At 39.9% G+C, this 25,928-nt stretch overlaps 1 protein-coding gene across 1 annotated transcript in view; it reads right to left on the bottom strand.

Moving 5' to 3' along the window:
* Nucleotides 1-2,741: 2,741 nt before the first annotated feature.
* Nucleotides 2,742-25,928, bottom strand: part of ITGA2 (integrin subunit alpha 2) — a 71,326-nt gene continuing 48,139 nt past the window's right edge. Inside the window, exons 16-30 of the mRNA XM_071731033.1 lie at nucleotides 24,428-24,567; nucleotides 23,348-23,496; nucleotides 22,195-22,305; nucleotides 21,529-21,611; nucleotides 20,570-20,711; nucleotides 18,851-18,943; nucleotides 17,815-17,891; nucleotides 17,634-17,717; nucleotides 13,978-14,080; nucleotides 13,026-13,136; nucleotides 12,425-12,529; nucleotides 12,025-12,138; nucleotides 10,226-10,315; nucleotides 6,498-6,614; nucleotides 2,742-5,735 (exon numbers count right to left, since the gene is read on the bottom strand). Coding sequence (XP_071587134.1) covers nucleotides 5,646-5,735; nucleotides 6,498-6,614; nucleotides 10,226-10,315; nucleotides 12,025-12,138; nucleotides 12,425-12,529; nucleotides 13,026-13,136; nucleotides 13,978-14,080; nucleotides 17,634-17,717; nucleotides 17,815-17,891; nucleotides 18,851-18,943; nucleotides 20,570-20,711; nucleotides 21,529-21,611; nucleotides 22,195-22,305; nucleotides 23,348-23,496; nucleotides 24,428-24,567 — 1,609 coding nt within the window. The 3' untranslated portion in view covers nucleotides 2,742-5,645. The remainder of the gene's footprint in view (nucleotides 5,736-6,497; nucleotides 6,615-10,225; nucleotides 10,316-12,024; nucleotides 12,139-12,424; nucleotides 12,530-13,025; nucleotides 13,137-13,977; nucleotides 14,081-17,633; nucleotides 17,718-17,814; nucleotides 17,892-18,850; nucleotides 18,944-20,569; nucleotides 20,712-21,528; nucleotides 21,612-22,194; nucleotides 22,306-23,347; nucleotides 23,497-24,427; nucleotides 24,568-25,928) is intronic.

Here is a 25,928-nt window from a genome sequence, read left to right as displayed (position 1 = left end):
TCTAGTGCTGCAGTGTCCTGGAAGATTTCTCCAGGGTGACCTTAAGTGCACCTTCCCCATTAGCAATGCAGCTGGGAAGGAGGGTGCAGAAAAGAAGGGAAAGAATAATTGTGTACTTCCCCACAGTGACTAGGAACAATGAATGGAAGAGATGTTGCACTGAGTCACAGCTGAGTGTTACAATGTGTGTGCGCTGCCATGGTCAAAACAATGAAATGTCATTTTGTGTCTCTAGCTGTGCATGAGGCAAGTACTGCTTTGTTCTGGAACAATGATGTATCAGTCTTGTGTAACTTTGGGTTCCTCAGCTGGCATCTAAAATCGAAATGGAAATGCCCCTAGGAGGGATGATGTGCATAATTAGAGGTAAAATGTATCTCAGTAAAATTTAAGTCCACATTCTGAACTTGGTGTCCCAGCTCCCTCTCTAGGGCTGTCCTCTTTGCTACGGAGCCACTATCACAAGAGGGCAAATGACTGTTCTGAGATAGCTGCCTGAGGCTGTGTCTGGAGGGACCCAGAAGGGCTTCCAGATTTCAAGGCCAGGAGATGGATCCCAGCTGTCTCTTTGTGTCTGGGAAAGATGTCCTGGTTTCCACACAGCTGGAGTAGGGTGCTGACTGGGGGTTACCTTGTGTTCTGGTGAGGTCTGTGAGTGGGATGATAGGCAGCTGCAGATCAGTATACGATGCAGTCCTGGCTTTCTGGGATAAGCCCAGTTGTTTACCTTCCTTGGCTATAGGGAAGGGTAATCCCACCCCTCTGTGGCTCTTTCAGCTGTGTCACACCATGCTGCAGTGGTGGTGGCTTCTAGTGCAGACAAATGTTCCTGTGCTCAGGTGCTGCAAACCAGAGGACCACCATGTGAGTCCTGTAGCTACCTGGTAAGGGATGTTTGTGGAAGTGAACTCAGAGCAAGAGTTAGTCTTTGTGAAAAGATGTCTTGGCCTTGGTTGCCAGCGTTTGAATACACTGATCCATTCTGCTGGTTTGCAGAGTATCCACGTACCAGCATGGTTTAAGAGTCTCCTGTCCTGACTTTGAGCTTTCATTCTGCTCTGCCTTCAAGAGGAGTTCTCAGCCTCATGCATACCATGAAAACAGCAACTGATGGAGTGACATGAAGTGAAGGGGACAGGGTTGGGGGGGGGACTGTGTTATAAGGAGGATACCCAGGAGATGGCAGCCGAGAGACGGCTGTGCTTGAGGAGCTGATCACAGGCGGCCCAGGTGCTGGCTCCGCTGGGGAGTACAAGCGCTCGCCTCGGCTGTGGGGCATGGTACTGCCACTGTCATGCTTAGGAAAGAAAGAAGCCTGTAGATTGCTCGACTTCAAACAAGGTTTTTGGCTTACAGCTTCCTTTTCCCCTAGCTGTTCTAGAATTTTGTAGTTTTATACACTAATGGATTCATTTGCTCCATCAAAAGCATTAAAAAAAAACCAAAAAAACCTGTTGAAACTAACTATTAACAAAGTGAAATTGTCTGTAAAAACAGTGTTGCCCCTCTCTCCCAAAAACTCTAAAAGCTCAGTCTTGAACTCGTCCATGGAGTGTCCTGTGGAGGTACTTGAAGAAAGAGAATTAAGAACAGACTGATGACTATAAATCAGCAATTTCTTAGAATGCCTTGAGGACAGTTTTTAACTAAACAAAACAACCATACAATTTGATCTTCTCAAGTATTAAAAAAATAAGCATCTTGATGCATCTTTATAGCAGTTGCTTTAAAAGTTCCGTTTTTGACTGTTCTAAGAGAGCTCCAAGCACACCAAAGCCTCTGATTGCCTATGAATAATTGATCATAAATGAGGCAGAAAGGTTGAATTAAAAGAGAGGGCTTAACATTTATGAGCCTCTGAAAATGACGTACATTTTATTGCCCTTAGAGGCAATAAAAAGCTGAGGCAATTAGAGGATAGATTTTGAGACACATTTTCATACTTTTGATTTTTAGTGTTTAATTTGCAAGCTTTTGTTGTAGTTCAGTTTTGGATATAAGCATAATACCGTCAAATTAGTATATAATGAATCTGGCTTACAATAAAAGAAGATTAGGGCCATCTGATTTTTTATTATAGAAGTGTTGAAGTTGTTAGCCTGTATGTTTATGTACCACTGTTAAAAGTATGGAGGAGTTAAAAGTGTTTAAAAAAAAAAAAAAGGAAGCTCCTTGAAAGTGGCTAGTTTTCAAGTGGTCTCTGTCATGTCTGTCTGCCTAATGTCTTTCTATTCACAGCCAAGTTCCTCACTTTCTTCCTTTCCCACTGCTCTTCTGCTGAAATACTGCAGTGTTTCCAATGTATGGAAACTAGCAACTGGGGGGGAGTTGCCAGATGTAGTGTCAGGACATGCTTCTGCTGACCAGTTCTGTACATAGTATAAAGTACAGGGTATGAGTGTGGTAGAATACAGTGTAATTTTGGATGCCATTGATGATAACCCAATGGCTATAGGAAGGCCTGACCTTGGTAAGAGCTGTCTAAATGTAGGTATCTTGCACTAATATTTGAATTGATTTACAGTATAGTATAGCCTGCCAGTACTATTATACTATACTATACTAACCTATACCTATTCAAGACTTCAAGTGCAGCTTCTTTGTATACCTAGCAGAGTCATTCCCTTAGGGTTTTCACTGTGTGCTACTGGAATAAAGACATATTTGGCCTCATTTTATGCCATGCATTTTCATAGCATTTCTTCTCTTTAGAGAGCTGTTTAAAAATAAGTGAGTCTATGTTCAGCAGTATTCTTGTTTTTATTGTAGTAACACTGTTAGGCCTTCAGGTAGGCACCACAGTGATACAGTCCCTGCTCTTCATAGAGCTTACAAGCTGGTGTTCAGAAGTCAGTATGATTATAAACTCTCTTGTACATCCCAAATCTATACAGAGGATCATATAAAACAAGCTCTTGATTTTGGACTTGATTCTAGTACTGCAATTCAGCAGCTAGATACCAAGCCCAGAACTGGATAGAGCTTGATTCTGCTGAAGGTATTTCTGACTTCTCTTGCTGCAAGCACAAACAGAAGCACATGCTTAAGCTCAGTATTTCAGAATAGTATTTAATCTGCAATGTGCTGTTTTAAAAAAGTAAACCTAGGAAAAAAAATCAAACACAACAGCTATCCCCTTGCGCATAATACAAAATATACATAATATTTCCAGCATTATTCGCGGCTGTGCCAACTTAAAAAGTGCAATGAACTCACCCATTACAACTGAATTAGCCATTTGAGTATTACTTGTAAGAGAAAAATAAAATAGTAACTTGAAGTGGTTAAGATACAATAGCCTTACCATTTTTATGCCTTCCCTTTATTTTGGGAAAAAGTGTTATGTCCAGACTAGGGGGGAAATCCTGGTGTATGGGACAAAATACGCCCCAGTGAAGACAAGTGAATTGCTACACAACTGATAAACAGCTAAATCCTGAAGATGCTGGATGTCAGATATTGACCTGTACCTCCCACTTAAGGTGGAAGAAGGAAATCTGGCTAATTGCCTAAATTTCTTTTGCAAGCAGCACCAGAAATGAAACGCGGTGCCATCTCCTGCATTGTGAAATTCCCCCTCTGGCCTGGAGTGCATGACCCTGGTTATGTAGGAGCTTCCCATGCATATGGGTGTATAGTTTTCTTTGCTTCCTCACAAGCTTAAATAAGAATTCAGGCAGACAAATTTTTATCCTTACTTTAAAAGCATTTGCTCTCAGGCTTTTATAATTACAAGTCAGTCTCTTATGCTCTAGCTACTTTTTTTTTTTTTTTTCTTTTTTTTTTTTTTTTAAACTCAGTTAATGGCAACAATCTTGTTTGACAATCGAGATTGAATCTGGATTGTTTTTCAGAATGTTAAAAAAAAACAACCCAATACCTAACATTTCATAGAGACCAAATAAATCCAAAACACATCTAAAACTACATGGAGCACAATACAGGTGTCACTTAAAAAGAAGCTATTATTTGCCAAAGAGGTGCTTGGCTCCTGACATTACTGTAGATTTAAAAAGATTGATTAGAACTTTCAATTGTGCTTAAGCCTAGTTTTTGAAGAGTTCCTCAGAAAATAATCTGAAAGGTTACCTAAGTATAATTATAATCTGTCTTTGGGGTAAAGGAAACATATCTTTGAGTTCCGAATTAGGCACATTCAAATGTTTTATTTTTCAAGTAAAGCACATCAAGTTGGACATGATCTCACTTGCATGGCAGTGTATGTAAGGATACCAGATGTATCTTTTCTCATAATTCATTACAAGTGTAACTGCCAGCCATGAGAGAGAAAGGCAACCAGGTCAGTTCCCCTGATTATATATACCAGTCTCTCACATCATGGGTCTTCTCAAAACTGAGCTTTCACTAGAACCAGGCAGCATAATGGCACATGACAAACTCGAGGTGTGTAACCAACACATTCACCCAAGTGTTGTGCTCAGAGCATCTTCCAGACCACTACAGTACCTTTCTGTTTAAAATATAAGTTAACTGTATCAAGACATGAACATGTGGGACCAAATAAAATGTGACAGGTAGGGGGGTCATACAGAACTTTGGTCTCCTGGAGGGCACTGAGATGCTAAAAAAACAAGTGCAGTAAACAATTTACAGAACATCACTATCGCTTAGAACATCACTATCCTCTGTCCTAACATACATACATCCTCAAGACATCATCCCCTTTAGTTCGCTTCATGCTCCTGGTCTTCCAAAATCTTTCAGTACAGAATTAAATGCAAGATCTTGATTGTTTTCCCTATTTATGTCAAAAGCCAAACAGATGTCAGAGGAGGTGTGAGCATAAAGCCCAGTGTAACAGTAATGGCTGTGCTTCTCAAGATGAAATTTGAAAACCAGTCTTAACATTGCAGAGAATTTGCTGTAAGTGATTATGAAACTCATTTTCTTCTCGGAGAGAGAGTATGCAGAAGGCAGTTATACATATCATTTGGCAATATCTTCCCAAAACAATGTACTTCAGTAATATAATTATGACCTTAGTGCAAGGAATATGATGAACTTTTGGAACAGTTTGTCCATCCAGTTGTCCTGTAGCATTAGACAGTTATCTTCATACACAGTTACTACTTTATAGATTTGTTAAGACAAAGGTTTGCTGATGCAAATTGTTTTTCTAAAACAATAAGGATGGCACTAGTCAATGAAAAAATGAGTTTTCTTCTCCCAGTGTGGAAGCAGTATTCACCACAAATTCATCATGAACTTAATAGAAAATGTCCTTTACACATACGGTACTTGTCAGATGAATTATAAACTGATGCTGTTCCACAATAATCAGAAATAAATTGCTCTGCTTCACTATGCAGTGGAACAGGGGAAGGGTTCCTGGCACAATGTTACTGTAAACTCTGGACCTGCCAGTTCTAAGAGCTATGTTTTTTGAAAGGCAAAAATTTTTAAGGAAAAGCACTGTAAATCATTTTTGAACAAACCAAACTGTCCTGCAGTTACTCTAATAATAGAGTAGAATCTGTAAATTTTTTTCATCTATACAAAGACACTTCCATTAAAAATGTTTACATGTTACTAAGCTTTAAGGCACTCCAGATGAAGAACCAACTGGATCACAATTACTGTTGGTGGCTCAGATCTCCTTTCTTTATCCACATAACTCATCTTCTTCAGTCTTTGTCCTTTGTGAGTTCTGTAATTTCATCAACATCTTCTATATCCTGTGTCATTTTCTCATATTGTCTCTTGAAGAAGCCAAGCTGTGAGAAGGATTAGAGTAACACCACATCACTATCATCAATAGTTGCATTTCTCAACTAAGCTAATACAGTGTTATGGTAAGAAATGAACATGGGCACTTGCACACAAATACCATGTTTGATTTGTAGACAGTTCCTATCTCTAAAATGAGCTGGGACCTAAAACTGCTGTCTGGGGCACCTAAATGCTAAAAGAGCAGTGCTGAGTAGCCAGGTGCCCTCCCACCAAGGTACAGGCATCTCCCTGCTTCCTTGCTGTGACTAGGAGCCCTTCAGGCACCAACACCCTGGCACACAGAAAAACTTTTCTCTCCCTGTAATCTAGGTATCCTTTGTATATTACTTTTTGCCCTTGTCCTTCTTGGATCTCTTTTTGTCTGTTCAGTGTATATCCTCACCTTCCTTGCTTTTAATTCCCAGTCTTGCCCACTGGGAATATCATAAAAGCTCAGAGCCCAGCTAGCAAGTTATGGAACAAGGTAGGCACCATTGAAAAGAAAAAAGTAAATGTCACAGCCCCTTTTTTGAACCATTGGAAATGCATTTATCCTCTTCATGTTGCCAGTTTCTACAGGGAACAGTTTCAAAATTTTGATTTTTAAAGCCCTTCTAAATGCTTCATAAGGGGCACAAAGCCAATGCAGTACTATTCATACCATCCAACTGCATGTGTGGTTTTGCTTAGCACCAGAGAAGAGATTCCAAATAGTCCAAATGTATTCCTTTCTGCTTTTCTTTTTAAGAAAATAAACACCTACTTACTTTCCACAAAACAGCAACCAATACTAACAGCAAGAGGAGTCCAGCCAATATACTGCCAATCACAACACCAACTGGTATCTCAGCTTTCTCATCTGGCTTTGTTATGGTAACTGGGACCTGAAAAAAGAGATTGTACATTAAAGGTTAATGTTCATTGCATATAAACTAAGATTTGTAAACCAACTAACTCACTTATCAAGGATGGCTGGACTGCACACATTCTGCTGGAGCAGAGCAAGCAATTGCAGCCCTTTCACTGTTGCCCACAGGTACCTGGTTGCACCACCACACCACACAGCAATTCCAGTTCAAAGATTAAGGGCCATCATTGGTCTTGGCCATACACAACAGGCAGAGAAGCAATCTCTTCCTGCCAGTTTTTTGCCTTTCAAGTAACAACTCTTTGAGTTGTTCTCATAGTGCATTACCATCACTAGGTAAACCAGAGATGCTTACACATAGTCAGGGAACACCCTGGTGTAGAGTCCCATCTGCTCATAATAAATTTGCTCATCAGCTGGAGAACTACTTTCAGTTGAGTGCTGTCAGAGCCTGTTACCCATGCCTGGCAGCTGTAGGAGGCAGTACTAGGCACAGAGGTCAGAGACCATCATACACTCACTGTGTCTGCTGAAATTTCTCCTCTCCCCTCCTGCTGAGCAAGTATTTCTGTTTTGTTAGCCTGCTGTTCCTACATTGGGAAACCACTAACACCTTGTTAAATCTTCTCATGTTAATCTGTTTTCTCCTGAGTAAACTACATGAATTTGCTCTAAGATGTATGGGTCAAACAGGAGTGTTTCCAGCACACCTGTTCCTCCTGAACCAGAAGCAATACCATAGAACTCCCAGAACAGCATACAGTGTCTTGAAATTACATTTCAGGTGATACCCTATTGAGTCAGATTGAGTATGACCAACTATATAGTGATGTCTAACATAGTTGCTCAGGGAGACATTGCTGCAATATTTATTAACTGTCAAATCTTTGGACTTCATACTGGAATGACATACTCTTAGCATGAAGGTGTTTTCCTTCCTGAAACTTGATAAAAGAAGTCTTGTTGGTTTACTTTCTCAGGGTGGTTTGCTCAGTGCATTTGTCTGCTGTAATTCAATCTTAAACTTTCAGGGAAACTTGCACTGCACTGACATCTCAGTGATTTAAGCATTTTCTGCTGGAAGGCTCCAGTGTTGTGTTAGGTGTGGCTATGTGAATTCATTCCATTGAGGCAGGATGGCTTTGTATATTTTCTAACAAAATGGCCATAATGATGATTACAGCAGGTTAGCATTCCATTCTCCAGCTGGCAGTCCTTTCCAACTTGGAAAAAATCTGAAAGCTTTTATGCAAAGATACCTAAGCAGCTTCTTTGCATAGCACCACAAGGCAATATTAATTCATCTGGCTACAAGCAAACCAGCTCATCCAAACGAATGAGTCAATGTCATATGTAAGTGTAGTTTGTCTAGAAATGCTTTTGCCACTAGATTAACAGTGAAGTGCCACTGTTAGAGGTACTAAAATCAGTATATTTCCAGAAGTCAAACTGTGGTCAGATGCTATGGCTGGGGTTCACCTCATCTAGTGTTACATCTATAGTTCCTTGGCTTCCACTGAAGGAGGGTAAGATCTTTCAAGGTTTAAATCACCCTTAATTCAGTATCATCTTTAAGATGAGATGAATTGCACCTTGGAAATACCTGTTTTATCTATGAACTAGGATTTACAGAAGGGCTAATTCTGACATGGATGACTAAATTGGATGAATCCTACCACCCTCATCCAAAGTAACAGGGTAAGTAGGCAAATTACCTCTCATTGCTTCTGCACTGTCTTACTGCCAACTGTCAAAGCAAACTGTCTGCCTTAGGGAGAGCACACCTCCACCAGTAAGTGCATTTTCCAAGACTTCTCACTGTGCAAGAGACTACTGAGTAATGATCAGGCTGTAAGCCTCACCAGAAGTCACTGTGTTTCTTAGCAGCTCAGTGGATAACTCTCTGGGTTCACTGCCTCAGAACTGTAAATGTCTCAGTTGCAGGTGTTTCAATGCCTAGATGAAGATTTACCTTTTATTTCTCCTGAATTCAACAGCAGAACTGCTGGTAATGTAAATTTGGAAGTATCATGCTCCAACTATGGAAAAATACCCAAGTAATACATGGGTTACTAACTACCTAAATAGCCTGTGCAATTAATTCAAATATTTGCAGTGTTTATAAATTAGTTGCTTCTCCTAGCAGAAATAATACTGTGCCACAAAGCTGAGGAAGTCAGACACTTCAAACATAGCCATGTACTTTTTCTGCAAAAACATGGCATTATTTCCAAAACTACACATACATTCCCCTTTGCCTCCTTTGGTACTGGAGGTTTCCCTGAATACAAAAGGCTTAGGGATTCTTCACAGGAAATGGAGTGATCTGTGAGAAAACAATGACAAAAATCAGTACTGAATTTTGGGTTTATTTTCACATTGAGATAAATCAATAACTACATTTGTACATATTTAACTGAATTGTCCATTGTCTGTGAATGAGCTATGATACACATTCTCACAGACATTTGACTCCCTTACTAATTTGCATTTTGGTCTTCAATGGTATTGCCTATTTCAACTAAGAGATTTTAACTAAGTGTGGTTTATATAGCAGTATATGTGGCAAAATTAAAAAAAAATATATAGTAACTTAGAAGAGGTTGTATATACACAAAATGATACATTAGTTCAGCATAATCAGAGTTTGTAATTTGCTATGCACTCAAGGACACTGAAAATTAAGTATTACCACTTTCTGGAGTAAAAGTTGGAGAAGTTGAAAAAATATACTTGTGAGAGTCCACTCATCTCACTGCAAGAGATTTTGCCTCAAAAGGACAATTTTAAAATGAATAGCCCTGGGCAGGGTGGAGGGAGATGCTAATGTACCCAGCCTGGCCAGAGCTGAGCAGTGGGTGTTGCTCTGAAAGGGGTCAGAACTCCCAGCTGGTGGGACACCCCTTTTCTGAGGGCCTGCAATGCTGGGACCTCCCTTCAGGCACAAGTACCCTGGCTAGGGTGGAGGAAGCCTCCTTGATTGTACTGATGTTGATGTACCTGGCTGAGGGGGCTGGAATGGAGCAGGCAGTGGCGCCTGGGAAGAGATAAGAGCTGATGGCTGTGTGAAGATGACAGCCAGTTCCCTCCAGAAGAACCTGTCTGCAATGGCTCTGGCTCAGGTGGGGAGACACCTTGGTTATTCTGGTGCTAAAGAACCCGGCTTCTGCAGCAGCTGACTGGCAGCTGAACCAAAAGGAACCCAGGGGTATATATGGCTGTGACAATATATATATGCTGTATACATGCTGTGGTTGTGTGGTTGTCTCTTGACCCACCGCCATCTCGCATTGGGCCCTGGGGGTGACTCTTGAGGATCAGCACCATCTTGAGGAAACTCGCTGGACAGCTGGGCCCCAGGGGTGACTCTGTCGCTCTGACTCTCTCATTCTTTCTTCCCGCTTTCTTACTCTTTTTTTAGTCTCCTACTTCTCTCTCTCTCTTTTATCTTCTCCGTTTCCTCTCTCCCTCTTTTGCCTGTTTTTTTTATTTGCTTGTGTCCATTGTTAAATAAAAGTTCATGCTTGCACCTGCCCCTTCTACAGTAGGACCCTGTTCTCATGGATCCAAAACAAAAAGAAATTTTAATGTTAGTCCGGACCGTAACAATACTTATCTGTCACTTACAGTTAGGGTATTCTCTCCAATTATAAATAACTCAGGGTTATGTGTATCAATTTTTGCCTCTGCAGAGAGTTGTAATGTCTGGAAAGTTGACTGAAAGAGATTAAAAAAAAATTAAAGTCTGTATTACAGGGCAAGTTGATCAGAATGCAGACATACTAAAATTTCTCACTTTCAGACAAATACTTCAGAACCAGAAAAAAAAAATCACAAAATTAAAAAACCAAAATTGATCTTTTTATTTCTCTCAAAATAATGTTTCTATTAAAGTTATAATGAATCAGTGACCCCGACTGATTTTTGCTGTTTAACTTATTTGCAGTGAAGCTGGAGAACTTGCCTTTTTTCTATAGCATGTAGCTCAAACAAAATAGGAGTAGTTGATTATGTATCCATTTTTATAGTTATGTCAAAGATGCTACTGCTTCTTGGAGGAATTGTTGGGGGGGAAATAGCAGTGAGAAAGGGAGAAACAGAGCTGCAGAAAAAGACAGACGGGGATTTATCTCTGGTCTTTGAAAGAAATGGAATGTTCTCTCCCTTTTACCCCCCTCACCTCTGTCCAGTGCTTCTGTTTTTTCCCATTTATTTTTTTCTATCACTGTTCCTCTCCATGGCTCAAATTCTGATATTGCTCCCTCAACTTAAACAAAGAAGATGACAAAAATCACATTTCCCATGTGAAAAGGGACCTTGTGCTGGATCCCACTGCCTTCTGTGCATGTGTCAAAAGGTGAGGAGCATGGCAGTGCTGACACCTCCCCCTCACTGCTGCTCCTCTCCCTCTGATGGGGGCACAGAGAGACCCATTTCCTACAGCACCTCTGGGAGCACAGGGACACCCGCTGGCCATGCCAAAAGGAATGCCTACACTGTCATTTTGGTCTCTTATTTTGCCTCCTCAGCCATTTCTCTGTGGCAAGGCCAGGTCAGTCAAAGACAGTTTCCAAGAGTCAGATGCTTGCTTTCACACACTTGCATAAGTATATTACATTATCAACCTGACCTTTTCCTTTTAAGTCCTGAATGCTAAAGCTGACAACAACCCTTCTGTTAAAAATCAATACCTGCCATAAGACTTGCCAGATAAACTAAGAAGACATCATATTCCTGACACTATAGGCAAACCTGGGACTCCAAGAATTTTGTTGGTTGCCTAGGTAAGAAGCAAACATGGTCCCATTTCAAAAGTCTGGTAATTCAAAATGACTTATATGCTGGAGGACTAATGGTGATTTAAAATAGGAAAGCCAAGGTATTATTGATGGATATTTCTGAGTAATCTCTAGGTCTTTAAGTAGGGCTGTTTCACTGACATCAGCTCTAAAATTTTCACAACTTTTCTAAAAAATATAACTGGCAGCACTAACAGCCTTGTTATATTTTAATGTGACTTAAAAACACTATGTAGGCTGTCATGTTTAGAGGCTAAAAAGCAGTATTATTTTCCAGGCTATGATGATATTGTACTCAGCTGTCCTATGTAGTGTTGTGGAAACTGTAGTTCATATTAAATTAATTTAACAGATGCAGAAAAGTGTTTGATTTTTTTCAGCTATGAAGATTGCATTACCACAGCATTTTCTTGGGTTTTGTGATCGACTGAAGATTGTCAGATCCACTGTGCAAACTCACTGCTTTCTTTAATTTTAGATTCAAGTTTTCAAGCTGGAAGAATACATATAACAATGTAAAGGAAAGGTAGCTATTTCTAGGTTGGAAGTTCTCTTTACTGAGCCTTGAAAAATATTGAGAGTTGGGAAATATTTGAGTTCTTTCATGAAGATGCAGCTGATACTCACAGCAGCAAAGGTTCCATTCCAGATTCGGGTGGAGACGTTTACCGAGTACTCTCCCTTCAGCATAACATCTTCCAGTTTGCATGAGATGCTACTGCACTTCACATTCTTACAGTTCTTCCAGGGGAAAGAGCAAGGAGAGGCAATGCAATGTATTAAAAACACACTTTAACAAATGTTCTTTTAACTGTTGCCATTGTGTGCATACACACTGAGTGTCTGCAGGCTGTGAAGAATGTGCATCTTTTCCTTGGTAGAGGGAGTATACGTGAGAACATCTGTGGGCTGCACTTCTGCACTATAACCAAGGAATTCCACCCTCACCACAGCTGTCCCCACCGAGCTCATAAATATCAGCTCTGTGCCCCTGTGCAGTGGGACTGCTGCCCTGAGTCTTACTCACCAGTTCTTTGGAATTACTGAAGTTCTCTTTTGCAAAGGACGCAGAATAGGGTCTTTCTCCTATTTGCAGGGGATTTATCTGAGCCTGACAAGTAACACCTCTGGCCTAGGGAAGATAGCAGGAGTGAAATTGGAATATATCATACCTGGGAGTTTATAGTCATCATAATAATCTGTATTTCTGGGATGAGATGGTGACTGTGAAAGCCTAGATTGTGAATTATGTAATACTGGATATTTCAGAGAAATAAGAGACTGTAGTTTTGATCAGAATTAAAAGGCTTTTACAGTATTTTTTCCACCTAGATTGACCTGAAGCATTTGTCCTGATCTAAAAGTTTCATTTTTACTATAGCCTTCCCATGAACATGGAGAAGGACCTAGATAAAGAGTTTCAGAGCCATATGAAAAGTCAGCAGTGGCCCATCAAGATAATCCACACCTGCCAAACTACCAGACTGCCATACTGCTGACATTGTAGTCCTCCTCCTTTATATGGAAGGGACAAAGAGAAGGGGCCTCAGATTGTGAGGTAAAGAGTTGGTGTTTATGGTACTGATTAAACCCAAAAATACAGCAGTTTACATAATTCAGTTCTTCACCTGGTCTGTGGTTACTGCAGTTATATACATCAGCAGGTTGTCTTTGCTGGTCAGTTCTGGAAGATAAATTTTTACAGATGCCATCTTTACTGGAATACTTCCAGTTGTTACCTGCAAAGGAAGTAACTCACATTTAATTCAGGTAGCTATACTTACACATGCATAAATTATTTGATACAGCAAGAAAATCAGAAATCACTGTTGAGTATGGAAGAACTGGACTACTTCTGTGTCAATGTTTTTGTAGTAAAACACTTACTAGGGTAATAGTTACATTCTGCGAATGTTAAAGCAGAAAGTCTACTCTGTACAGCTTCAGGTCCCTGTCAGTTTCCTTAGCAAAGGTCATATTAACTGCATGAAATATGTTTTGAAAAGCAAATATTTTGCTACAGCCAGTAGGCCTGTTACTTACTTCTTGAGAGTAGTAGCTAGTGGAATGTAAATGGAACATCATATATGTTTCTTCCACATTGCATATTTGGATCTAATTTTTTATGAGTTATGTAATAAATTTTGTGATCTGGCTATTTATTGCATCTGGCTTGAGTGCTTAGCCCTTGAATAACTCAAAGTTTCAAAGTCCAAGCTTGCAAAGACTTGTTTTCCTTTATAATGTCAACACAAGACAAATATGCTCTGTGAAAAAACAGGCTAAGTTTGCCTAAAGTTAAGAATTAACCATCTTCTAGATCTATAAACAATGCAGGACCAATCTCCCTCCACTCTACTAATTTTGTAGAAGTACAAATTTCATCCTTAACCTCAAAAAGACTGTAAGCATTTATTCCCCAGATATTTGCAATTTATATATTTTTTTTTTTACTTGACTGATTCAAAAGCATCAAGATCAGACAGTGAAATGAGGGATGTTTTTTCACTATGTTTTAGTACCAGGCTATAGGATGAGGTAAGGCAGCTTCTTGAACCAGAACCAGGAAAATTTACAAACCTTAACTGAGAAGTTGAACATGGGGCCAATATCTTCAAAATTATTCACAGCGGAAGGAACATTATGACCAGAATATACTTCATAAAAGTTGATGTTGACAAACCTAGTTAATAACCATAAAACAATATGTTTCAGCTTGGCAGCTGCTTTGAAAACATACATTACTGGATGAGTCGTTGTGTAACAGGCCAGAAGTACAGTCAGAGGAAAACTTAGGCACTTGTACTGCTGTTTGATTTTACAAAGTTGGTTAAGAAAATACATGGTGTACTGAAGCTGGGTGCTGGAGTGAGTGTATGAAGGTAAGACAGGAGGGCTGTGAGAGACACAGGCTCCTCTCAGCTTCCTGCACCCAACCTCTGCCATGCACAAACGACAACTTTCAGCCTTCCAGTGGTTTCCCTCCCCAGAAACCCAGCCACAACAGTTCTCCTTGGTACATCTATAATAGCAAATACCAACACACCCTGAGGGAGATCCTGGGCCCCCACATTATGGACCACAGGCCGGCTTGTTTTCATACTGCCCGGATGTGGAAACACACAGCACCCTGCTTGTGTGCATGGTACGTAGTCTTCAGTCACCTCTGGGTCACCTTCTTTAGTATCGAAATTCAAAATCTCAAAAGCATCATGAGGGTGGTTAAAGCCTAGCACAGGTGTGTGATGGAAGGATATGGTATGAGAGCCAGTGCTGAGGAGCTCAGTCTTTAGGGACTGTGCTCAAAGACATACCTGTGTAGTGTATTGCATCTGTGTTCTACCCGTGAGCTGCTCCTCTCCTGAACCATCCCAATACTGTGCTCTTCAATCACCTTCAGCAGATTTGCTGATGACACTAAGCTGTGTGGTGTGGTCAGCATGCTGGAGGGAAGGGATGCCACCCAGAGGGACCCTGCCAGGATTGAGAGGTGGGCCTGTGCCAAGTGTGTGTGGGTTGGGGCAGTCCTAAGCACAATTTACAGGCTGGGCAGAGAATGCACTGAGAGTGGCTCTGAGGAAAAGGACTTCAGCATGTTGGTTGATGAGAAGCTAAAAATGAGCTAGCAATGTGTGAGTAGCTCTGAGCTCTGAAAACCAACCACATCCTTGGCTGCATCGAAAGAAGTGTGTCCAGCAGGTTGAGGGAGGTGATCCTCTCTCTCCATTCTGCCCTCATGAGAGCCCAGCTGGAGTACTGTGTCCAGTTCTGGAGCCCACAAATACAAAAACCAACAAAACACACAAAGGGACATGAAGCTGTTGGAGTGAATGCAATGAAGGGCCACAAAGATGATAAGAAGGCTGGAGCACCTCTTCTATGGAGACAGGCTGAGAGAGTTAAGGTTATTCAGCCAGAAAAAGAGAAGGCTCCAGGGAATAGTGCCCTTTCAGTAACTGTAGGAGAGCTGGGGAGGGACGTTTTATAAAGGCATGTCAGTGGAAGCATGAGAGGTAATGGTTTCAAACTGAAAGGGGAAAGATTTAGATTAGATATTTGGAAGAAATTCTTTCCTGTGAGGGTGGTGAGGTACTAGACGAGATTGGCCACTGAACCAGTGAATGCCCTCTCACTGGAAGTGTTCAAGGAGAGATTGGATGGGATTTTAACCATCTTGGTCTAGTGGAAGGTGTCCCTGCCCAGGGCAGGGAGATAGGAACTAGATGATCTTTAAGGTGCTTTCCAACCCAACACATTCTGTGATTAACTTTCACTAGGAGGCTAATTTGAGCTGTCAAAAAGCAAGCTGGGGAATGAGTTAAAAAGAAGCAGGGACTGCCATTATTCCTACATCAGGTCTTTCTGTAGCATAACATGCAAATCCACCCTCATTTTCTGTGCCACTCTCCCTGTTTAATCTGCGTAGCATCTGCTCATAGAGTGCCAAATTAATGCTTGTAGAGTCTCAATTTAATGAATGTGCAGCCTCACAGAGGTGCTTCCTGATCAGTTGTGGTCCTCCACACTGCATTGTGGATCCTTTTTAATTCTCCGTACTTCCTTCCATGGGCCCTTTCTTTGAAGGCCTTCCTCACAAAGACTCCTAGAAACACTGGTGTGATGCACTTCCTGCTCTCATTGTTTAAGCCCTTCTTTTTGCAGGACTCACTGCTAAAACTAATTCCCATCTCTTCTAGAAACTCGGATTACAAAATTTTCCCTAGAAAGGCTTCCCTTCAGCAAAACAACACTTTTTTCTCCACCCTTGCATTTTAAAAGGTTGCTTCTTGGCTATATTACTTGCCACAAGAAGGAAATATCTTCCCTAGTGGAAGAGTGTAAAAATGAGCTAACTCCATGGGACGCATTTAATATTGCACCTTGGGCTGATGTGTATTTCCTTTAGTTCTTTTTAAGATGATTCATGTCCTAGAACTAATCCTTTTCTGTCAGTAGAAGTTCCTTCACACCTTGACTTGCATATGAAATTGCATTTTCTCATACTTTGGAGATGCACCTGAATTCAAACCCCTCTTTTTCCTTGAGTAACTCACTTTACAGACTCCATGTCTGGCTTTTTCTGAAGCACTGAGTTTCTGTTCATATTTCTCAGCCAGTTGTATTTGCTGGTTCAAGTTTGTACTATCTCAGTTTCCTAAGAGGCTGCCTAAGTTGCTCTTTTAGCCTCCTACTCAGATGCTCCCATAGTCTCTGTGCTCCTGTGGCCTTCAGTAACACCTTGCTTCTGAAGTCTCACGTAGCTTCCTCAGGGAGCTGAAAGAACTTTTATCACTGACTCAAATGCTTCTCTGCAATTAAAGTACTCTAAAAAATTGCACATGACTCCAGAACTGGCATACCTATATACAGTGCCTCTATCCCAGCTCAGGTCACTCTTTGCAACCAACAGCTGCTGTAGTTAGCAGGTGATCTTTAATATTCAGTTTCTGAATTTATTGTTGCTGTGCATTTTTAAGCAGTTTCCTCTTTCTGAAATCTCTGTATCATTCCTTGAATAATGACTATTTTCTGTCAGATTATATTTACAAATTTTGGAATTCCTTGGGATACAAAAAATTTTTTTTACCAAGATTTGGTGACCAATTGCATCAAATGTAACTACATGCAGTTTATCCTGGAAATGGAGTAACTGGGAAGATAAGAAATCCTTTTCTTTGATGAGAAGTAAAATATACCTTGATCCAAGTGTCAAATCAGCAGATATACCCATAATTATTTTTTTTTTCTCGTTTTTTCCTCTCTTTGCTGAAAGTTTGCTTTGGGGCAATTTTTTTTTTTTTTTTGTTGTTCCTTTTTGATGATCCAGTTTTGATGAGTTTAACTCCAGATTTGATCCAATGTCATTACATTTGAGCCCAGAGACCCAGCCTTATTTTACAGTATGTATTACTTACATTATCAAAACCACAATCGCTGTTTGGTTTATACCAAACTCCACTTCATGTTAAGTTCATGTGAGCATCTGTAATATTTACGCCAAGCTAAACATGGGCCCTGACTTCTTATTACACATTCTATAACCTTTTACACGTGGTATTATTGGAAGAACAGAAATTTCTGTTTATGTTGATGAAGTGGGAATTTCTTCCAAAGAAAAGAACTACTTCCAAAATGAAAAGAACATTTCACTATATTTTCAGTGGCTCTTCAAGATGGTTCATATATTCAAAAAACCTTGGCAAAGAGACAGTGATTCTTCATATTATTCAGCATACCTTGTGAAGTGAATTTCAGCATCGTATCGCAAGGGAAATGACAAGCTGACCTGGTTGTCCTGTTCTTGCTCCTCTTTACTTTCACTGTTCATCAAAACAGATTTAAGTGGGTGTTACAATATTATTTTATATAACCAAGGTACTAATTCCTAACTTGTTTCCATATGATTATGTTCTTTACCTTAATGCGTGAAAACTTAGAGCTGCCTCATTCTGAAGATTTTTCAGGTTAAAATCAAAACTAATATCAAAGGACACCTATGGAAGATACATGAAACACACAGTAAATGACACACATAATCCAAAGGACTTCCCAGTAGCAACATAATTCTTCATATGTGTGAGAATCTAAAATTTTCCTCTGTATTCTCCACTGATTTCTATGTAATATTTCAGTAATTTCTAATATCCAGAATTGCTTTGTTCTTTCTTTCCCCTAAAAATTAGCATTGTTACATAAACATGAGTTATTTGCATTTTTCTATTGTGTATAACTAGCTATAAGCTGCAACAAAAGGTGTTCAGGATTGAACACTAGCATTAGCACAAGCTTGTTATTCACCCCTTTCTTCCATTTGTTTCAATATGTATGCTTTGACCAGTGCCCTTAAAAATTCAGACATACTATTTATACATAATTTTAAAATTTTAATTTTCCCCCCATCACCCCAAAATGTCATATTTCTATTCTTTTTAGCAAATTTCTTTGTGCTCCACTTGTTTGTGTTAGAGGCTAGAAGCCTATTTCTGTTTTCTATTCTTGAGGAATAAAAAATCAAGTTCCATAAAACCATAGATATCCTGAGATTTACAGAATGTATGAGAAATAAGGATATACAATCTGTCCTAGAGCTGTGTGGGCCACCCATCTCCTCTCAGAGCAATACTGCTTTCTTAGAGAGATGAGATTCAGAGAGTAGGAGAGGGAGCTGCCCCAGGTTCAGGCAGCAGGAGGGGTTTAACTGGAAATGGTCCCTGCATCTGCCCTCAGCCTTCAACCTCCAAAGCTATGGGCAAGGACAAATGTGTTTTGAGAACCTTTTTGCTTTTATTCTGACAAGCAGTCACAAAAGTTTAGTCCTTTTTTCTGCTTTTAATGATGCTCAAACTAAAAAAGAAGTTAGCTGTTGCCAAATATAAAAATTCCTCACCAGGACTAAATGCAGACTTGGGTGAAATAACAACAACAAAGCTTTGGGTATCATCCAAAGTTTTACCTGTTGCCCTGTTCTGAAAACAGGATAGCTTATTTGGCAAATGACTGTACTTTGTGCTGTTCCTGTCTGACATGAGACTTCAGTCCCATCACTCTGCAGAGAAAACAGTAAGAAAAGCCATCTTAATATCAGGTTTTGAAAAAGCAGAGATGAATTTCCATCTCTGTCTTCAACACAACGTATATTACACCAAGTAGTACAAAGAGGTGTCATGCATTAATACCTAGAGGTGCAGCAGATGGGTGATGCATAGGTATGGCTATACCTTTCTCCAGGGGCTGGAGAAAGGTGGGACAATCACCAGTCCCATTCAGTTTCCTGTGATGTGTAATGATCTTGTCAGAATTTTATGCTGGCCTTGGAAGAAGAAATGCAGACTAAAGAGTACAGGTCACCACCAGCATTAACTCCTGTGGTGCTTTTTTGGGTTTTTTTCAGTATTTTTCAGAACTTTTAAAGACATATTTATGTGACCTGGGACCTAGTTAAGTACTCTCACTGTGTGCAGAAGGGAATCATAGTACTTTTTTGTAGGAAAATCTACAATGCATAAGAGTATTTACTACTTTGCTGAATATTTAGCATGGCATTCCTCTACATCAAGGACAAACTCGTAGAACATACCCAGTTATCATCACTTAGAAAAGAATTCATTAAAATGTATTGTCTTGTGTTACAAGCATCCCTAGCAGACATTTACCATTCATGAATTATGCTACAAAAAAACCCCAACCAAACAACCCAAAACTCCCATACATTCTCAACTTACGCTTTTTTTCCTGCTTTGAAGCAGTTGTATTTTTGGTCAAAAACTTCACTTCCAGGCTTAAATATTTCTAAGCAAATGGGCTTTTAAAGCAAAATAATGTCTTAGTTCCAGTGTGGTCTTTTGGCATGACTGGAATGAGTAATTTTGCTGCACAACAGGATGGGGAGGTAGAGGAGCACCCTAAGCGCTGTGTGGAGTACTTCTGCCAATTCATTGTTCAGGAAAATGCTCCTCTTGGGCAGTGATGAATGCTCCTATCCTTCCTCTCTCTTCAGTATAGGGATTGCTCTGGGTTTCACCCCTAGGATTATCACGCACCTCTCCAGTAGCAGCCTGACCACATAAGCCAAGCTCTGAAGTCTGGATTTCATCCTTCATGAATTGTTTGGGAACAAGAGTTGAGATTATAGATAGACTGCATTCCCCAAAACAGTATGTATAATTTTCCCTTTTCTAAGAAACAGATCGCTGCTGGTATAGCAATCATTTCAATCTGATTAACTGTCTAGCTGGAACACATAACCTTGGCAGTAACATTATTTCTAGATCCAAGGTTTGTACTTTAAGGCTGTATCATCGATGCTGCCTGCTTGATTTATCAAATACAAATTCACTGTGGCACAGCAATGACATTCAGGTATGTTATTGGGAGTCAAGCAGAAGATGTGGGAGCCAAGGCCTGAAGTGAAGAAAAGATTACTGACTTACGCTTAGGTCAAACTCAACAGGTTGCCAACTTTTATGCTGAGTTGACAGTGTCTCTCCTTGACCTAAATAAACGGATATGCCAAAGGGAATAATTCTTATATGCAAGAAAATAAACAGGGAGAGATTTGTACACACAGTCTTTCCTGGGACAGGCACTGCTACGAATTAAAAAAATAATAATTCTCTAAGAACCTCAAAAATCAGTGGCAGCAACAGAAACAGTGAGGTTGGGTATCACATACCGGTAAAGATGATGAAGCGAAAAACAAGTTGTCTGAAAATGTAGCCTGGATTCTGGTGTTATATGCATTTTCCTTTTTATTTCTCAGTTTCACGTTGAATGTTAGTCTTCTGTTTTTGCTGCTGACAATGAACTGCTGTTTGCTGTTGGAAAATAAAGTCCATTGCTGTAAACAGAGGGACTAGAGCAGCTGTGGATCATGAAAATGTATTGCCTGTAGCCAACAACAAATAACAAGCACAGCAAGACATTTCCTACATTCTACAGGCTAAAAAGCTCTGTTTTCTAAACCCTTTGACATAAGAAATTCTGTGATGGTGTTTTTTAAAAAACAAATGGAGTGTCTTCTCAAAGTTCAAGACCTCGATTATGTATGTTCAAATTCACTTTGCTGGATTTTCAAGGGCTTTATCCTAGTGGGAAGATGGGTGGACAGTGGGTGGCAGATCCAGATGGCAGTTGCAGGATGAGGCAGCTCCATCTCTCCACATGCTGTATGTATATGCATATATCTGAGTATGGACTTGGAATATGCTGCCTGCATGGCTGACTTTGGCTCCCTGGTGGCAGAGTATGATGCAGGATCCTCACTGCTCCCCATAGGAGGGACCAAGACAGCTGCTGCAGCTGCTGCTGCTCTCCAGTGTACTCCTTTTCCCTACAGCAACCAGCCAGACACTATTCTGAATACTCACCATGTTCTCAGCCCTAAGGTATTAAAATTTGGGTTTGTCTAAACTAATGAGAGCCCTACATCTATATCTGTGTTCTTATCATGCTTCTTTTTCTTTGGTAAGTTATTTAGACAGAGATTTTACTGCTTTTTTGTCCCTGCTGTTTCTAAATAGATGTTGAATGAAAAATGCATTGTCATCTAGAAATTCTTCCAAAGCCTACAGACAAACCAGCTGCTGAAAACTTAACACCCGATCCCAACAATTCCACTGATTCCATCCTTACCCATCATCTGCCTTCCGCTGAACACTCAGAACAAGATCACAGATACAAAGTTCATCTTCACCACAGTCTTTAATAAATGGAATCTACAAAAAAACCCCAAAACATTTCCTGAATGACAGGGCTCAACTTTAAAATTGTCTACAGACAGCAGAGTGCAAACACCTTTGAGGTGAAGCACATTCTTGATTTGCTGATAAGAAAAATCCCCCTGAAGAGCATTAAAAACTCTGGCACATGAACAAGTTAACACTAAGTAACATTTTACTGTGTCTGAACTGATCTGTAAGAATGCTGCATATAGGTTCTTGTTAAGCCACAACAAATGTTATAAAATCAAAGGGGTTCCATCTCTCCTTCATGGACTCTTCTATTGTAGGATAAACTGACCTAAACCAGCTCATCTTTGCTACAAACTAGAAGTTCACATCATCAGTGAAATGGCTCAACCAACACACTTCTTGTGCCATGGTGGTTGATGTGTGTGTGTGAGCAAGCTCATGCAATACAGACAGGTATTAAAGGAACCAGGGAACACCCCCCAGGTACTTGCTTTCAGCCCTGTGACTTTACACCGGTTTTCATTGGCATGTACCTCTTTTGGGCTTGTGGGGGCCACACCTTATGGACATGTGGATAGCCATATGTTTTTTGCTAAGTTATACTTACATTATAGGCCACAGACGTAGGAGAATATATATCAAGGACAGGGCTGGAGCCAGGATTTTTCAGGCCAATGTCAATGCGCAAACTAAGTGAATTCACTGAATCAGAAGGTTCCTGTAAAACATATGGTTCAGATAATAGCTGTCAACATAGCACAGGATAAGGTTGATAATTCTGCTGTGCATTGAGAACATGCAGTAAGTAAAATCATATTTGCTCTAAACAAGAAAAACAGTTTAAAGCTTAATTTCTTGACTGAAATAGCTTTTTGAGATTGACTAGTGTGTGCTTCTCTTCCTAAAGAGCTTCTAGTGCCAATTCCATGATAAAACTACTTTTCCTAGGAGTCCTGGAGACTTCATTAATCACACTCACTTTTAGGGCTAAGGAACATACAGATTCTCTGCAGCTGCAGAAGCTGATCCTCAACCACCACCAGGTGGCCTTCATTCCCACTGGCTGCAGAAGTTGGAATTCCTAATCCGCTCTGCTTTACCGTTACAGAGAGCAGCTGGGCGTGTGTCACACCAAAACACAATGAACCTCATGGCTACCCTGTTTCGTATTACTGGATGAATACTCTTCAAGCCCTATGGCTCATGACTCCACCACATGACTAAATGTCACCAACAAGTCAAAGATACTTGCGTTGCAAAGAAAAGAAGGAATTAAAGTCCTCCACCTTACTTAGCATCGTGCGGGGGGCCTAAGGGAATTTTCAGGGCTGTGTTCAGTCTTTGGTTCTAGAGAAAGAAGACTTGATTTTTACTTATTTCCTAGGTGTTTACCTAGAATGCACCAGAAATGCTAGTTTGAGAGAAACCATTTGCATGAATGTATTTAGTTCTTACATCAGAATCTACAGAGAGAAATTAAAATCTATTGAAACTATGGACTATGGCCTCTGTGTTATGTCAGACTGAATTACATAATTAGTAAATTGCCACTTCTTGCCTAAAAATCTGTGCTTAATTTGACAGTTATTATTTTCCTTGAAATTAGACTCTTACAAAGTATTTCCATTGGAGAAATGGGGATTTGAGAAATGTGTATCATTGAGTATGTCATGCATGAAAATGATCTTAAAGACATAATATTCATCAACATCTTCCTCTGATAAGTTTTTTCACATAAGGCTGCTTCCAATTTTGCTTACCTGTACACTGAAGACATCATGAACACAGTTGTTATGACGTACCACAAGGTCCCTCTGCATGTACCTGTCATTATTTTCTTTGAACAATCCTCTAGAAGTCACTCTAGAGGCTTGGAGATCTGCATCCAATGTTGCATTGTACTTTATAGCTACAAGAAGAATAACAGTACATTTTTTGCCTATGATCTTGTTACTATGCTCAACTTTACAGAACAACCAGGCTTTCCAAACCCCAATAAATATTTCACTTTTTTTATTTGTTAAACACAGAGCAGTCTCCAACTGAAAAAAATTCCTCTTTTGTTTTCCAAAGCAGTTAAGCAGGTTTAAATCCTGATGTAAATTCTCATCCACAGAAAGCACATTAAATGACAATCTATCCAGTCTCCATGGCAGATGTGTAAGCCTGCAGCTCTGGCAAGAAGCCAGTCAGCAGGGCCAGGATTACACTAGATAAAAGGGCCTTGCAACAATATCCCTGAACTCTTGAGATTGTGAAGAATCTGCATCTTCTCATCAATCAAATATTAATTTATGACTTCTTCTTTCCGAATTATGCCAAATATGTGGTGGAAGTTTGCTATTATTTTCTAGGTCACAATCACAGAGTACTTAAAGGCACTGAAACTGTCCAAGTGGTTTTATCTATGATGTTCAATAAAATAGCTTCATGAGAGGCCAGTGCTGGTCTCAGAAATATTTGGTGCTCTCCTGTCCTCTGAAAGGAAAAGCTATTCCCCACTTAGGACTGCACTGAGCCCATGGACATTTTTTAGGTATTTTTTCTGAAGAGAGAAGAAAAGTCTACGGACTGTCGTTGAAACAAATCAGCTTCTCAGTAATCACACTTTATGGGGTTTGTTGAACAGTAAGGATATAACTCTCCTTCCCATTTTTCAAACATTATGGAACCAGTGATGAAAGAAGGTCTGAAAAAAAACTTTCTTAAGCACTTAATTTTAATACTGATTTTGCCTTTCTTGGCACTCAGTCAAATGTATCTTTAGAATTTCAACTTCACATTTGAATAATGGACTTCTGAAGAAATTAAGTTAAGACAAGTCATTGAAATACTCTTACCAACTTGATTATTTCTCTTAGCAGGTCTAAATGTAGCCTGAAAACATATTTTTACAGTTATTTCTGTGTTCTTGTTCAGCAGACTGATTTTGTCAGGTTTAAATGAGGCAATTATGGACACATTTGCAATGCTTTGTGACCTGAAAAATATTTTTAAAAGGTTACAAGTAATTTTTTAACAGCACTGGGTAATAACAGAAGCTGTTGTCTATTACTATCTATAAATGTAACATAGATTTTCTTGGGTCCCAATTTTTAATGGCAGTAGCAAAATTATTTTTCCTTGCATAAAAGTGAATTTGTTGATACAGTAGCTTTCAGTAATGACAATAAAATATTAATTTAGTGTCAAATTAATGGATAATCAATGTCTTTACCCTAACGCTGTAAACCTTCCCTTAAGATAACAGAGAACGAAGCCCTTGTCCTGTTTTCCCAATAAATAACATACTTCTGCTCTTTTAGAGAAGGCACTGAGCTCCTTTGGAAAGGCAAAGAAGGATAATTTTTCATTTTAATTAATATTTTTCAGAAAAACAACTTTTCTGTAATTAATCAAGATTTTGAAGAACAGTTTCAAAGGAACCCTGCATGTAAAACCAAACACTTTAATCAAAAGTGAAACTCATTAATCAGACCAAATGCCACAGTGAAAGAAAAATAAGCATTCTCATTAATCAAATCTAAATAAATGATGGTACTAGAAGGAGCATAATTTTTCTTAATGCAGGTCCCACCAGTACCAGCAGCAGTTCTGTTGTGGGCCAGACATCCAAACTGACCCTTCAGGTTTAATAATCTTTTTTCATTATGAGAAGAGCAGCAATTCAGTGATGTTTTTCTTCATACAATGGGGACACTAAGGCAAGAAGACAAGGCGACAGATAGGAAAGCAAGCTGCATTTTAATGTAGCTCCTCAAGGATCTACTGGGAAATATACAGTTCTTAGGGAGGCAGAAAATTTGGATTCTGCAAAGCCTTTCTTTTTTATTTTGAGAAAGTACTTAGATTGCTCTGGTAAAGGCCACTTTCCAGCAAAGATGTGTTTCTTGCCAGAAATGGGTGCCAGCTCTCTGACTGCTCCCTGTCCTTACCCTGCAGGACAACTCTCTCCCCCAGCTCAGCCTACCAGCCAGAAAAGGTCATGCAGGTCATGTGGGAAGTGGATTAATTCATCTCAGGCTCAGCTATCAAAACTATACTGTGGCTACTGAAGGACAATCTTGTGTTTAAAACATTCTCCAAAAATGCCCTGATGTCTACTGCTACCCCTTTTTTCTGGGCACCACACCTGCACACCAGCAATGGACAGGAAAGTCTCCTGGCCCTCCCCATCCCAGGCCAGATCCCTCCCAGGAGCCCGGGCCACCCAGCTTCTGCCCCCACACTGCCTTGGCTTTTGGTGGTTTGATGAGACATGCTTAGCCTAACGCTGTTTTTCACCTAGCTACAATAGCAGTGATGAAGTGTGTTAGCTCTGAACACAAAGAATGAAAGAGC

This window comes from Heliangelus exortis, chromosome Z, assembly GCF_036169615.1.
Source record: "Heliangelus exortis chromosome Z, bHelExo1.hap1, whole genome shotgun sequence".
Classification (NCBI taxonomy): Eukaryota; Metazoa; Chordata; class Aves; order Apodiformes; family Trochilidae; genus Heliangelus; species Heliangelus exortis.
Note: the sequence above shows the minus strand (reverse complement) of the source record. Positions and strands in the feature narration are given on the sequence as shown.